This window comes from Pongo pygmaeus, chromosome 18 (assembly GCF_028885625.2).
Source record: "Pongo pygmaeus isolate AG05252 chromosome 18, NHGRI_mPonPyg2-v2.0_pri, whole genome shotgun sequence".
NCBI lineage: Eukaryota > Metazoa > Chordata > Mammalia > Primates > Hominidae > Pongo > Pongo pygmaeus.
In genome coordinates this window covers 27,844,630-27,859,365 of record NC_072391.2, presented here as the reverse complement: position 1 = coordinate 27,859,365, position 14,736 = coordinate 27,844,630, and the positions used below count along the sequence as shown (strand labels likewise).

General features: G+C 49.8%; 1 protein-coding gene across 2 annotated transcripts; it reads right to left on the bottom strand.

Moving 5' to 3' along the window:
* Positions 1-458: 458 nt before the first annotated feature.
* Positions 459-13,451, bottom strand: AQP8 (aquaporin 8). 2 transcript variants are annotated; one of them, XM_054452867.2, is made up of 6 exons: positions 13,421-13,451; positions 11,888-12,135; positions 7,747-7,873; positions 4,893-5,107; positions 2,222-2,356; positions 459-965 (listed from the first exon to the last, which is right to left on the bottom strand). In XM_054452867.2, the coding sequence occupies exons 2-6, from the start codon at positions 12,127-12,129 to the stop codon at positions 917-919; spliced, it is 768 nt and encodes a 255-aa protein (XP_054308842.1). In that variant the 5' UTR covers positions 12,130-12,135; positions 13,421-13,451; the 3' UTR covers positions 459-916. The 2 variants fall into 2 exon arrangements, with proteins under 2 accessions (XP_054308842.1, XP_054308841.1); XM_054452866.2 differs by lacking the exon at positions 13,421-13,451 and adding an exon at positions 12,276-12,453.
* Between the last annotated feature and the right edge of the window lie 1,285 nt (positions 13,452-14,736).

The window sequence follows — 14,736 nt, the reverse complement described above, 5'->3', positions numbered from 1 at the left end:
ACCAACCTAATATTTCCTCAGGGAATTCTTGCAGCCCATCCGAAGCCCACCCACCCCCCCACCTTCCTACCTAGAGTGAATGAATGGGCTGACCCATGTCCCGGACAGCACCAAGCACTCGAGTAGGGACAGCACTGGGCACTCAGCCAGACTCTCGACTCTGCCTGGGGCTTTTCAGCAGGATCCTGAAGTCTGTGATCTGGAATTGACTCTGACTAGACTCCAAATTGGACTCAATATACACTCTGAGCTCCAGACAGAGCTCCAGGATGGGCCTGTCCAAGTGGAGACAGGCTCTGGTCTGGCCTCAACTTCAAGTGCCTGCCGTGGCCCACAACTCTGAGCTGGGCTATAGGATCAGCTGCTCTGGACAGCCAAGGCCTAACCCCAGACTTTTTTGTGCTTGCTTTCTCCTCAGCAGTGCCCATTTCTCAAATGAAAGGCAAGCCAGTGGCACGTGGAAGGAAATACTGGACTATTTATTGCAAAGTGAGAATTGTCAGCTTGAGAAGCAAGGAAGTGGCCGGGCCCCAGAAGGCCCTTCTACAACAAAGCAATCAAGAAAGAAATGGGGTGCAGGAAATGATGTTTCTGATGTGCAGAAACAGCCTCCTTGTCCAACTCGGGGACCTTCCTCTCAAGAAGCACCCTCGTGTTGTGGTGTTTGCACTGCTCTCTGGGCAGCGCGGGCAGCGTGTTCCCCAGGCTGGGGTCTCTGATGAGCACAAAGGAATTCCAAGAACCTAGAGCCTCCTCAGCAGTCAGTCCATCTGAGAAAGCAGGCCCAAGCAGTGGAAGCGGGGGGTGGCTCCTCCAGGCCTCTGCCCTGGCAGGAAATGCAGGAACTCTCCTGTCCTCAGTCTGGGACAGGTGAGCTGAGGACACCTGGAGCAGCAGGAATCCCACGAGCTCGGCTTCACCGAGACTTCAGGATGAGGCGGGTCTTCCCATCTCCAATGAAGCACCTGCAAGAAAGATGACCCAGTAAGGTCTCTGCCCTGGAGGAGAGACCCGGCCCTTCGCCTTATGTCTCCAGGCTCAGAAGTCTCCAGAGAGATGACTTCCTGAGCCTCCCCAGCCTTAATACCCAGATCCCCTTGCAGAGAGAGAGACAGTTTCCTGCTTGGTTTCTTTTTTTTTTTTTTAATTGAGACAGAGTCTCACTCACCCAGGCTGGAGTACAGTAGCATGATCTCAGCTCACTGCAGCTTCCACCTCCTGGGTTCAAGCAATTCTCATACCTCAGCCTCCCGAGTAGCTGGGACTATAGACAAGCACCATCACACCTGGCTGATTTTTGTATTTTTAGTAGAGACAGGGTTTTACCCTGTTGACCAGGCTGGTCTCCAACTCCTGACTTCAAGTGGTCCACCCACCTTGGCCTCCCAAAGTGCTGGGATTACAGGCATGAGCCACATGCCCGGGTCCTGCTTGGTTTCTAACCCTTTTCCTGAAGATGCTCATTGCTGCCACTCTGAAAGCCCAGAAATAAATGAAGCTGGGTGCAGTGGCTCACGCCTGTAACCCAGCGCTTTGGGAGGCAGATCACTTGAGGTCAGGAGTTGGAGACCAGCCTGGCCAACACGGTGAAGCCCCATCTCTACCAAAAAAAATTTACAAAAACTGGCTGGGCGCGGTGGCTCATGCCTGTAATCCTAGCACTTTGGGAGGCCCAGGCAGGTGGATCACATGAGGTCAGGAGTTCGAGACCAGCCTGGTCGACACGGTGAAACCCTGACTCTACTAAAAATATAAAAATTAGCTGGGCATGGTGGCGGCTCCTGTAGTCCCAGCTGCTTGGCAGGCTGAGGCAGGAGAATCTCTTGAATCCAGGGGCGGAGGTTGCAATGAGCCAGAATCACACCACTGCACTCCAGCCTGGGCAACAGAGGGAGACTCTGTCAAAAAAAAAAAAAAAAAAAAAAGAGAAAGACCAAGTCCTAAAGACATTGTTTGAGCACCATCTGAAACCACTGCTACCTGTGAAGTTTTTGATGATGTGAGCCAATGAATTCCTCTTTATGACATAAGCTGTTTTGAAATAGATCTCTGTCACTTGCAACCAAAGCTTCTAGATGGAGCCATTTTCTTTGCCTCTAAAGAGGCTCCCTCTTTTCTCTTCCAAACCCAGGTGAGAGCCTAGCCCTCTAGCCCCGGACTCTCTGGGAGATGTTGCCAAGTGCCCATCCAATGGGCCGGTGACCCTGTGTCACACTCCTACCTAATGAGCAGTCCAACAAGCAGGCCAGCCAGGAGTGGGCCCAGCCAGTAGATCCAGTGGAAGTCCCAGTGGTTGGCCACCACCGCAGGTCCAAAAGCACGGGCGGGGTTCATGCAGCCTCCAGACACAGTACCCCTGCAAACACCCAGGCAACCAAGGTCACCAGGATCCCAGCCAGGCCCCACCTCACCTCATGTCCCCAACTAGGCCTAGTCACACACCACCCAGAAACCCTCTCTAAACTCCTACATCATGAGCTCCTAGGTAGATCCTAAAGAAGGTAGAGGGGCTATTAGCACCAGGAAGCAGAAAGCGTGGCTCCCCGCTGGGCGTGCAGTCAGGCACTCCCAGAATGCCCAGCAAAAATGCCTGCTCGGCGATGGCAGGAAGAGAAGCTGGAGCTACATCTGCTCCAAAGTCTACAAAAGGAAAGTCAATCAGTTTCAATCCTTTTGGAGTTAAGCTGACCTAGATTCAAAACCCAGCCCACACATTATAAAATAATGAAAAGTGTATCATAGGATTGTTTGTGACCCAAAGAATAAATGCTTGAGGGGATGAATACCCCGTTTACTTTGATGTGATTGTTACACATTGCGTACCTGTATCAAAACATCTCATGTAACCTCAGCCAGACACAGTGGCTCATGCCTGAAATCCCAGCAGTTTAGGAGGCCAAGGCAGGCAGATCACTTGAGGTCAGGAGTTCGAGACCAGCCTGGCCAAAATGGTGAAACCCCGTTCCTACTAAAAATACAAAAATTAGCCAGGTGTGGTGGCATGTGCCTGTAATCCCAGCTACTGGGGAGGCTAAGCCAGGAGAATCGCTTGAACCTGGGGGTTGGAAGTTGCAGTGAGCCATGATCATGCCACTGCACTCCAGCCTGGGTGACAGAGCAAGTCTCTGTCTCAAAAACTAAAACTAAAAATAAAATAAAATAATGAAGAGTGTAAGTGGATTGTTTGTGACACAAAAAATAAATGCTTGAGGGGATGAATACCCCATTCACCTTGATGTGATAATTATGCATTGCATGCCTGTATCAAAACATCTCATGTAACCCAGAAATATATATATCTACTAGGTTCACCCACAAAAATTAAAAAATATATATATAAAGAAAGAAAAACCCCAGCCCAGATAGTTCTAAGTGTGGGAACCTCCATGAACCTCTCTGTGTTCAAGTGAGGTGAAAGTGACTATCCCATAGGTTGTCATCAGGAGTGAATGAGAAAATGCAAATGGAGCCCACACCTCGAATATAATTAATGTACGAAAAGCATTAACTAATCTAGCTGGTCCAGATGAGGCCCTTGTTGCACCACAAGCTTAAGACCCAGAATCTCCTACAAGGAGACTCTTCCCCAGGTGCACCCCTCTTGTTCTGGGGCTCTGTCTTTACCCCATTCTCTCCAGCTGGCGGCCTGTAGACCTCATCCCCACCCTGTGTCCAGCTTCGAAGTCAAAAAGCTTGTAAGTAGGCCGGGCGCGGTGGCTCACGCCTGTAATCCCAGCACTTTGGGAGGCCGAGGCAGGCGGATCATGAGATCAGGAGATCGAGACCATCCTGCCTAATACAGTGAAACCCCGTCTCTACTAAAAATACAAAAAAAAATTAGCCGGGCATGGTGGCGGACGCCTGTAGTCCCAGATACTCGTGAGGCTGAGGCAGGAAAATGGCGTGAACCTGGGAAGCGGAGCTTGCAGTGAGCCGAGATCACCCCACTGCACTCCAGCCTGGGCGACAGAGCAAAAAAAAAAAAAAAAAAAAAAAAAAAAAGGCTTGTAAGTGAATCAAAGGCCACTAGGGGGCAGCAAAGCATGGCCACAGCTTTACACATTCCCCAGCCTGCCCCAGGCTCCACCTCCCAAAGTTGAGGGAGAGCTGACCCAGGAGAAAGGTTAGACTTGGCTCTGTGTCCAAACGAAAGGAAAGAGTCAGACATTAGGGAGGGGCTCCCTGGGCTACGCACTGTGGCTCATGCCTGTAATTCCAATACTTTGAGAGGCCAACGCAGGAGGATGGCTTGAAGCCAGGAGTTCAAGACCAGCCTGGGCAACATAGGGTGACCCCCATCTCTACAAGAAAAATAAAAAGGATTCACTCAGCCTCTTGTCCCAAATCTATCACTTAATTTGCCACTGCCCACTGACCTTAAATAAGTTACTTCTGTCCTCTCTAAGCCTCAGTTTCCTTATCTATAAAACGGAAGACATCATCCCCAGTCTTGTCTCCTTAATCCCTTCCAAAGCCTGCTGGGAGTCTCAAAATAAATGAGACAACAGCTACAGATGCTCTTTGTAAGCCTGAGGCTAAAACCTGGCTGTCCGCCAACTGAATGAACACAATTCACAGAAATGTTGTATTTACACTACCAAAATTGGAAAACATCACATACAGATTTAAATTTCTGACTTCCTTTGAATGAAAGCATCACCCCAGACCCATGTACCCAGCAATAATTGACAAGAGCTGAACTGACTGCAGCACCTCTGACACCGCAGTCCCCACCACTCCCTGTTGTCTGCCTGATGCCAGCCCACCTCCCCATTTGCAGCACCTTTCTAGCCCCTAATAGCAACTGAATCTGTGACCCTCAGGCCTGAAATCCCCCAGAGCTGAACAGTGCAGATCTGGGCATGGTCACCCCACTGCCAAGGGACACTCACCCGGCCAGGATATCCACGGTGACGGCAAAGCCGATGGAGAACGGGGCCAGAGGGCCCTTTGTCTTCTCATTTATGGCACCCATGCATACAGCCAGGGCCAGCAGCATCGTCAGGATGATCTCTGCCCCCAACGCCCCTGCCACCTGCCCCTTCTCCTGGACTGTCACAAAGGCCGCCCCAGATGCATTCCAGAACCTCTCCTCGGGACTCACCGCCTGCACAGAGAAGATGCTCAGCCTCACAGTGGGGCAGAGACAGCTGGAAACTGAGGGGAGAGGGCCTAAAACACACATGCCTACCCACCTTAAGGGCCAGTGAAGGGTTATGTCCAATTTCAGTTAGATATACCTGCATCCACATCCCAGCTCTGCCAGATTTTACTGTGTGACCCTGCGTGAACTACTGAAGCTCTCTGAGCCTCACTTTGTTCAGCTGAAAAATAGGAATGGGGCTAGGTGTGGTGGCTCACGTCAGCAACCCCAGCACTTTGGGAGGCTGAGATGGGTGGGTCACTAGATCCCAGGAGTTCAAGACCAGCCTTGCCAACATGGTGAAACCCCATATCCACTAAAAATACAAAAATTAGCTGGGTGAAGTGGCGGGCACCTGTAATCCCAGCTGCTCAGGAGTCTGAGGCACAAGAATCACTTGAACTCTGGAAGCAGAGGTTGCAGTGAGCTGAGATCACACCACTGCACTCCAGCTTGAACAACAGAGCAAGACTCCATCTCAAAAAAAAAAAAAGAAAGAAAAAGAAAAACGGGGATAACCCAGTCATGGCTCCAGGTTACAGGCCTAAAGCTTATGTAACTTAGATGATCCTCTTTGAGAAAAAGAACATAAACTATCTTTTTTTTTTTCTTTGAGTCAGAGTCTAGCTCTGTCGCTCAGGCTGGAGTGCAGTGACACGATCACAGCTCACTGCAGCCTCGACCTCCTGGGCTCCAGTGTTCCTCCTACCTCAGCCTCTCATGTAGCTGGGACCACAGGTGCATACCAACCATGCCCACCTAATGTTTTTTTAAAATTTTTTGTAGAGATGGAAGGTCTTGCTATGTTGCCCAGGCTGGTCTGGAACTCCTAGGATCACTCCAGTGATCCTCCCGCCTCTGTCTCCCAAAATGCTGGGATCACAGGCATCAGCCGCCATGCGCAGCTAAAAATACCTTACTCTCAGAAACTTTACAAACACATATGATCAGGTGAACTCATTGCTAAGCCTCCATAGAACCGTGGAAGGGGCATGTGCAGAGAGCCCTGAAGCCTGAGCTCAATTATTTCTATGGGCAATCGGCCTCAGGGCTATCACAGCCCCTAAGGGGAAAGACAGTGCAGTGCACAAGCTTCTGGACTCTGGACCCAGTCGGGGCTGTGCTGCTTACAGGCACGTTTGAACTTGAGCAAGTTACCTGCTTCTCTGCACCTCTGTTTTCTCATCTATAAAATAGAGATGATACTGACAGCTCCCAGTTCACAGACAAGGCCATTGGTGTGCCTGGCACAAGGTAAGCACTCTCTATGAACTGACTATGGTTTTTCGTAAAGTTGCTGGGAGATGAAATAAGAGAATATGTGTAAAACACTTAGCAGGAAGAATGTGCTTAGGGAACCCTGCTGCCCCGCAACTGTCAGAACCATATTTGACAGGTTTTGAGTGGCAGGGCTTGAACTCGAGTCTGGCCACTGCTTTTCAGAGCAGAAGCAGAGAAGGAAGGTCCCAGGCGTGTTCCACAGACTGGGGAACAGGCTGTGGCTCTCAAATTGGGACATGGAGAGACCACAGCAGGGGATGACAGTAAAGTGAGGCTTGAGAACAAAGTCAGTGGTGGGTCAGCACTTACAGCCTCAGACCTTATCACAGCCAAGCTAACAGGGCTCCCCCATCCACGACCCCCTACACACACGCCAAGCAAGGCCCACATCTTGAAGGGCTTGAAGTGTCCCTGGCTGAACCGAGACTTAAGGGCAAAAGAAAAGAAAGAAAGAGAGAAAAAAAAAAAGAAAAAGAGGGATGAAGGGAGAAAGTCTATCCATGGATTTATGCATAAAGCTATGAAAACTCTGTGGCTGGCCAGGCTCGGTGGCTCATGCCTGTAATCCCAGCACTTTGGGAGGCCAAGGCAGGAAGATCACTTGAGGCCAGGAGTTGGAGACCAATGTGGTCAACACAGTGAGAGCCCACCTCTACAAAAACTTTTTTAAAATTAGTTGGGTGTGGTGACACACACCTATAGTACCAGCTACTCAAGAGGCTGAGGCAGGAGGATCACTTGAGCCCAGGAGGTCCAGCTTGCAGTGAGCTGTGATTGCACCACCGCACTCCAGCCTGGACAACAGAGTGAGACCCTATCTCTAAAATAAAAAAGAGAGGCCAGGCGCAGTGGCTTACGCCTGTAACCCCAGCACTTTGGGAGGCCGAGGCAGGCAGATCACTTGAGCTCAGGAGTTCAAGACCAGCCTGGCCAACATGATGAAACCCCGTCTACTAAAAATACAAAAATTAGCTGGGCGTGGTGGCATGCACCTGTAATCCCAGTTACTCAGGAGGCTGAGGCAGGAGAATTGTTTGAGCCCAGGAGGCAGAGGTTGCAGTGAGCCAAGATCAGGCCACTGCACTCCAGCCTGGGTGACAGAGCGAGACTCCATCTCAAAAAAACAAATAAATAAAAAATACAATAAAATGCAATAAGAAAGAGAGAAAAAAAAACATCCACCAATTCCACTGGCAGAAACAAGCAAAAGACTGGACATTTCCCCACTCCCCACTCCCCACTGTCCCCCACACACACACATCATGCAACTCCAGCAGCCCCATCAGAGAGGAAGACTAGTCCAGCCCCTGGGGTTTACCCACCTTGGCCAAGGCAGCCCCGAGCAGGCCCCCGAGCAGCTGTGAGACCCAGTACGGGAGGAGCATCACCAGGTTGAGGCCTCCGATCAGCATGGCTGCCAGGGACACCGCAGGGTTGAAGTGTCCACCACTGTAACCCACAAGAGCAGAGGAAGTCATGAGCCCAGGGCTGACCACATGGCTGGCACTTGAGACAGCGTGTCCCAGCCAATCCACCAGGCTGGCCTCTCAGGGTGAGAGTCAGTCCAAGGCCCAGCTCAAGCACCAAATTGCTTCCATTTTCCCTGAGATGCCAGGCAGAGGGTAAGAGATAAAGGGCAGTCTCTAAGTCCGAAGCCCAGCCCCCAGGATGGCCCTGGAGGAAGAGCGTGTAGGGAGACCATCCCTTAACTCCTCCCTGACTCCCTCCAAGCCTCCCTCCAGCCCTTTAGAGATGTGGCCACAGGTCAGATTAAGACACCAAGGCTCCAAGTTAGTAGCCCAAGAGCCGTATCCAGCCCTCCCCTTATGATTTGTTTGATTTTATGAGACGGAGTCTTGCTCTGTCGTGCAGGCTGCAGTGCAGTGGTGTGATCTTGGCTCACTGCAACTTCCATCTTTTGAGTTCAAGCAATTCTCCTGACTCAGCCTCCCAAGTAGCTGGAACTACAGGTGTGTGCCACCACGCCCGGCTTATTTTTGTATTTTTAATAGAGACGAGGTTTCACCATGTTGGTCAGGCTGGTCTCGAACTCCTGACCTCAAGCAATCCACCCACATTGGCCTCTCAAAGTGCTGGGGTTACAGGCATGACCTACCGTGCCCGGCCCAGGTCTCCCCTTATGAGTAGCTAGGCCCTGAATAAGACCTCCTGATTGGTTGAACTGCTCAGCCAATGAAAACCCTACTTGTGGTCTGAAAGTGTGATGGGTGTAAAATGCAGATTTGGAGTTCAGGCTGGAAATGGCATTGAGAATCACGGGGTGGAGTTGGAGGTTCATGACCAGGTTAGGGATTGGGATTGCAAGTTTGGGGTGTGGAAGGGAATTAGACAAGTCAGAACCTGAGGTGAAAGGGCAGGTTGCAGTTGATCAGCCACTCCCTGGCTCATGGGTAAAGAGCCTTCGTGTTCACCAAGATGTTCAACCAGCCCAGGCTCCAGAGCCAGGGTGGCTGCACTCACATCGGTGTCCCAACCAGTCCCACTCTGATGGAGGAAATATTGTCACAGTTTGGCCTCCTGAATCCATCTGGTTTCCAGGAATGGATACTCCCCAGTGAGAGAGAAAGGGACCCCAAGACTCCCCATGTCACGCAAGAACCAAAGTGCCCCCCAAATGTAAAGAGCCCACCAATGAGTTTACCCATCCTCCAAAGGACATAGGACATTCAGTTGAGACTGGACAGAGGACCTCAGCTCTGCACAAAAGGACTTTGTCCAATACCCTGATACCTCGAGACCAGCTAGCCCAACTTGTCTGGCTCAGCTCTGGGCCCAGGCCCTCAGATAAGCTCCATGCATGGTTTGATTTGATTTGTTTTTTTTTTTTTTTTTTGAGACAGGGTCCCCCTTTGTCACCCAGGCTGGAGTGCAATGGTGCAATCTCAGCTCACTGCAACCTCTGCCTCCTGGGTTCAAGCAGTTCTCCTGCTTCAGCCTCCCAAGTAGCTGGGATAACAGGGGCATGCCACCAAGCCCGGCTAATTTTTGTATTTTTGGTAGAGACGGGGTTTCACCATGTTGGCCAGGTTGATCTCGAACTCCTGACCTCAGGTGATTCACCTGCCTTGGCCTCCCAAAGTGCTGGGATTACAGGCGTGAGCCACCGTGCCTGACCTCCATGCATGGTTGGAAAGCACCAGCCAGTGCTCAGACTCCACAGGTTGGGAAGAGGGGCAGCCAGGCCTACTTGGCCTTAAGTAGCTTAACCTGGGCTCTGCTGAGATACACAGATGGAGTCAGGGTGAGGTGACTTTCCACAGGAGCCCCAAAGGGGAGAGAAACTGTCACCCAGAGCATGGCTCTACCAGGAGGGCCAGGTAACGAAAACTACACATTTCCTGGTTTACACTCATTAGCAATAAAACAATCAAGACACATTCATTCATTCATTCATTCATTCATTCATTGTTCACTCAGCAAATATTTCTCTGGCACTTACTATGTGCCAGGTGCTGTGCTGGGTGCTTATAACTTACATACATAACTTACATACATCCTGGATCCAGTGAACAACCTCAAAGTCAGTGTCTGGCACGCAGTAGGTGCTGAATAAATATTTGTCAAAAAAGCCAAACAGAGAGGCAGTATTTGCAGTGCCAAAGAGATGGTCTTTCCAGCCAGCTGGCCTGGGTTCAAAGCCCAACTCTGCCACTGAAGAGCTATGTGACGTTGGCCAAGTTACATAACCTCTCTGTGCCTCAGTGATCTCTGCCTGATAAAGCTATTGCAAAGATATAAAGAATTAATAGGTGCACAGCCCATAGTAGTATCTATGTAGTTAGCATTCAATAAACATCAGCTATTATTATTACTCACATTTATACCACTGCACACAGAAGCTTCAGCAACTTGCTGTGGTCACCTTGCTAAGAAGTGATAAAGGTTGCCTTCAATCTCACATCCGTCCAAAGGGAAGATCATGTACTTTTTGTTTCACTTGCAGCCTCCCTTGGACATCTAAAGACATGTGTTTTTTTTGTTTTTTGTTTGTTTGTTTGTTTTTTGGAGATCGAGTCTTACCCTGTTGCCCAGGCTGGAGTACGGTGGCGCAATCTCGGCTCACTGCAAGCTCTCCCTCCTGGTTCAAGCAATTCTCCTGCCTCAGCCTCCCAAGTAGCTGGGACTACAGGTGCCTGCCACCACACCCAGCTAATTTTTGTATCTTTAGTAGAGACAGGATTTCACCATGTTGGTCAGGCTGCTCTCCAACTCCTGACCTCAGGTGATCCACCCGCCTCAGCCTCCCAAAGTGCTGGGATTACAGGCGTGAGCCACTGCGCCTGGCCTAAAGAGATATTAAAGCTCTTTTCCATTCTGGTTTTCTCAGAAACAGTATTTCTGCTTCCTCATTCAGATCTATTTTTTGAGTGAGATTTAATACAGACCAGCCATGTCCCAGATCACCCTGCCAGGCACCCCATTCAAGATCTTCGTCGTGATGGCTGGCTCTCCTGGGAACCAGCAGCCATGTCCACAGACCTCCCCACTGAGCCTCTACCCAGACGAGAGCTAAGCCAGAGAAGCCTGTCCCTTTCCCTGCCCCTCCTTCTTGATCACCTCTTGACAAGCCAGGACCACTGCAGATCCCTGCATAGCCACGTGGGAAAACCTGGCTCAGGTCTTCTAAGCATTTCTGCTCTCCCTAAAACCCCCTTCTAGTGGTAACAATAACACAGCAACCAATGCCTATTGTATGTTTGGTGTGTGCCAGGTGCTCTACTTCATTTAATTCTCATGCCTCCCCCATAAGGCACTTGGATTTGAGCGCTGGAGCCAGACAGCTTGTTCTTGACTCCCAGCTCTGCCACTTTCTGGCCCTCTAAGCTTGGACAGATTACACAGTCTTTCACTTTTGCAGCTGTATAATGGGGCTAATAACAGGACCTACCCCGCAAGGCTTTTGTGAGGATTAAATAACTAATATCTATAAAGTAATTAGACTAGTGCCTGGTACATGATTAGCAATATAGATGTGTTGGCTTGAAAAAAAAATCGTTTAAAAGCTACTATTCCCATTTTCTAGGTGGGGAACTTTGGGTTTAGAGAGTGACTTGCCAGCCAGGCATGGTGGCTCATGCCTGTAATCCCAAAACTTTGGGAAGCCAAGGCAGGAGTATCGCTTGAGACCAGGAGTTCAAGACTAGCCTGGGCAACGTAGTGAGACCCCATCTCTACAACAAAATTTAAAAATTAGTTGGGTGCTGTGGCGCATGCCTGTGATCCAGCTACTCAAAAAGAGAATGACTTGCTCAAAGTCACAAGCTCACAGGCTGCAGGGTCCAGAGTTGACCCCAGACAGTCTAACTCCCAACCCCATAGTTATCCAGAGCGCTCCTTGAAATCCCGAATACATATGTGCCCAGGGGTCCTTGACAGTGGCTTTGCTTTCCACCCCCAGCACCCCAAGTCAGCATCAGGCTGAATCCTCAGAGCTGGTCTCACCTGATATTCCCCAGCGTGGCAATCACGAGCCCCAAAGCCAGCCCATGGGCCAGGGCCGGCTGCAGCAGCCCAGTGTCCGTCCCATTCTCAATGACCGACAGGCACCCGATGAAGATGAAGAGAGCAGAGCCCAGCAATTCGACCAGGCATGGCTGCACAAACCGTTCGTACCAGGACACTCGCCACCTGCCACCCACGCTCGGCTCCCTGGCCTTGTCATCGCCAAATTCAGGCTCACACATGGCTATCTGCCGTAGGGAAAAAGGGATAGAAGAAACGGGTGGGAGGCAAATCCAGATATAGAAGGCCCCGACCCCCAACCTTGAATTAATTCACAGCCCCCCTTGCTCTGCCAGCCTGGAGAGGAAGATGCCGACAGAGGGCTCACCTCTCCAGACATCAGGATCGGATGGCACAAACATCGGACTCTTGCCTGAGCTGCTGGGAAACCTGCACCTGCCGTGCAAGATACTCTTATCTCCTAGGGACAGGACCTGCTGATCACACTATAGGCTCTGCCCCTTTTAAAGGGCTGCAGAGGCTCAATGCAAGTGCAGAGAAAGCAATAAACCTCAGGTAGGAGGCGGCTCTGAGGCCCAGAAGAGGAAATTTTTTTAAATCTCAAGAGGGCAGGGTGAGGGAGTCAGGGATTGCTGAACTTTCCGCCAATGAGGGAAAAACACGCCAGCTTGGCTGTGTCATCTGGGAGCACTCTCCAGGCTGTAGAAGGTGGGAGATGGGTCCAGCACCCCAGCTCCCTACGGTCCAAAGCAGAACAGCACATGTAAGTGGGACCCACTGGGTTGGAAACTCACATGTTAAGAAACAGCAAACAGCCAGGTGCAGTGGCTCACGCCTGTAATCCCAGCACTTTGGGAGGCCGAGGCGGGTGGATCACTTGAGGTCAGGAGTTCGAGACCAGCCTGGCCAACATGGCGAAAGCCTGTCTCTACTAAAAATACAAAAATCAGCCAGGCGTGGTGGTGCATGCCTGTAATCCCAGCTACTTGGGGGGCTAAGGCAGGAAAATCATTTGAACCTGGGAGGTGAAGATTGCGCTGAGCCAAGATCGTGCAACTGTACTCTAGCCTGGGCAACAGAGCAACGCTCTGAAAAAAAAAAAAAAAAGGAAAGAGAAAGACAGAAAGGAAAGAAAGAAAGAGAGAGAGAGAGAGAGAAAGAAAGAAAAGAAAGAAAAAGAAAGAGAAAGAAAGGAAGGAAGGAAAAGAAAAGAAAGGAAAGGAAAAGAGAAAAGAAAAGAAGAGAAAAGAAGGAAGGAAGGAAGGAGAAAGAAAGAGAGGGCGTGTTGGTGTTTGCCTGTAATCCCAGCTACTCAGGAGGATGAGGCATGAGAATCACTTGAACCCAGGACCCAGAGGTTGCAGTGAGCCAAGATCGTGCCACTGCTGCACTCCAGCCTCAGAGTGAGACCCTGTCTAAAAAAAAAAAAGAAAGAAAGAAAGAAAAAGAAAAGAAAGAAACAGCAAACCCATTTTCAATTATTTTTCCACTGAGTCCCACAGCTTCAAACACCTGCAGTCACCGTGACAGCCTGAGCCAGGACTGAGTGTATAGATGACGATCCTTCACAGACAGAGGTAGCAGAGACTGGCAAGAGGTAATGCAATGCAGCGGCAAGACCCATGGACTTTGGAAACAGGCTGCCTGGCGTTCAATCCCAGCTCTGCTGTAAACTAGCTATGTAACCCTTGGGCACACGACTTGGCCTCTCTGGGCCTTTGTTTTCTCATCTGTTAGGTGTGGATGTTAGTGGTTGCGCCATGTCATAGGGTCGTTGGGAAGTTTAAATGAGATAATATGGGTAAAGTGCTCAGGACAGTGCTAGACACACAATACCAGTGTCCACTAATTTACAATACATGCTTAGCTGTAACTAATAGCTAATAGTGGGCACTTTCTATGTGCCAGGCACTGGGGCTAAGTGCCTTCTATTATCTCATTTAAACCTCACTGCCACCCTGTGAAGCAGGTACTATTATTACAACCATTTCACAGACGAGGAAGTGGAGTGTCAGGAAGATTGAGTTTCCCAAGATTATACAGCTTATATGATCACAGAACTTGTGGGCTGTCACAAAAGGATAAATACTGTATATGATTCCACTCGTATGAAGTACCTAGACTAGTCAAATTCATAAAGACAGAGTAGAATGGTGGTTTCCACGGCCCGAGGGGAAGGGAAAATGAAGAGTTTGTGTTTAGTGGGTATAGATTTCTTGTTTGGGAGGAAAGTTTTGGAATGGATGATATAGTGGCACAACAATGTGAAGTACTTAATGTCACTGAAATGTACACTTAAAAATGGTTCAAATTGCTGGGCGTGTTTGGCTCACACCTGTAATCTCAGCACTTTGGGAGACCAAAAGGCAGGTGGATCACTTGATTTCAGGAGTTCGACACCAGTCTGGCCACATGGTGAAACCCTATCTCTACTAAAAATACAAAAATTAGCTAGATGTGGTGGTGGACGCCTGTAATCTCAGCTACTTGGGAAGCTGAGGCAGGAGAATCGCTTGAACTTGGGAGGCAGAGGTTGTAGTGAGCTGAGTTCACACCACTACACTCCAGCCTGGGTGAGAGGACGAGACTCCATCTCAAAAAAAAAAGTGGTTAAAATGGCGTATTTTATTTTATGTGTATTTTGCCACAATTGAAAAAAAATACTTGTGAGCTAACCCACTACACAATACTGCCTTTCTAAGAGGGATGGATGGATGGATGGATGGATGGATGGATGGATGGATGGATGGATGGATGGATGGAAAGAAGGGAAGAAAGAAAGGAAAGGAGGGAGGAAGGAAGGGAGAAAGGAAGGAGGAAGGAAAGAA

Bases quoted from the DNA above. Each gene is read 5' to 3' on its own strand.
- AQP8 (XM_054452866.2), bottom strand. The intron at 7,874-11,887 runs GTGAGACCAGCT...TGTGGGTTACAG, and splicing joins GCCACGCTGGGGAATATCAG to TGGTGGACACTTCAACCCTG. The intron at 5,108-7,746 runs GTGGGTAAACCC...TTCTCTGTGCAG, and splicing joins TCGGGGCTGCCTTGGCCAAG to GCGGTGAGTCCCGAGGAGAG.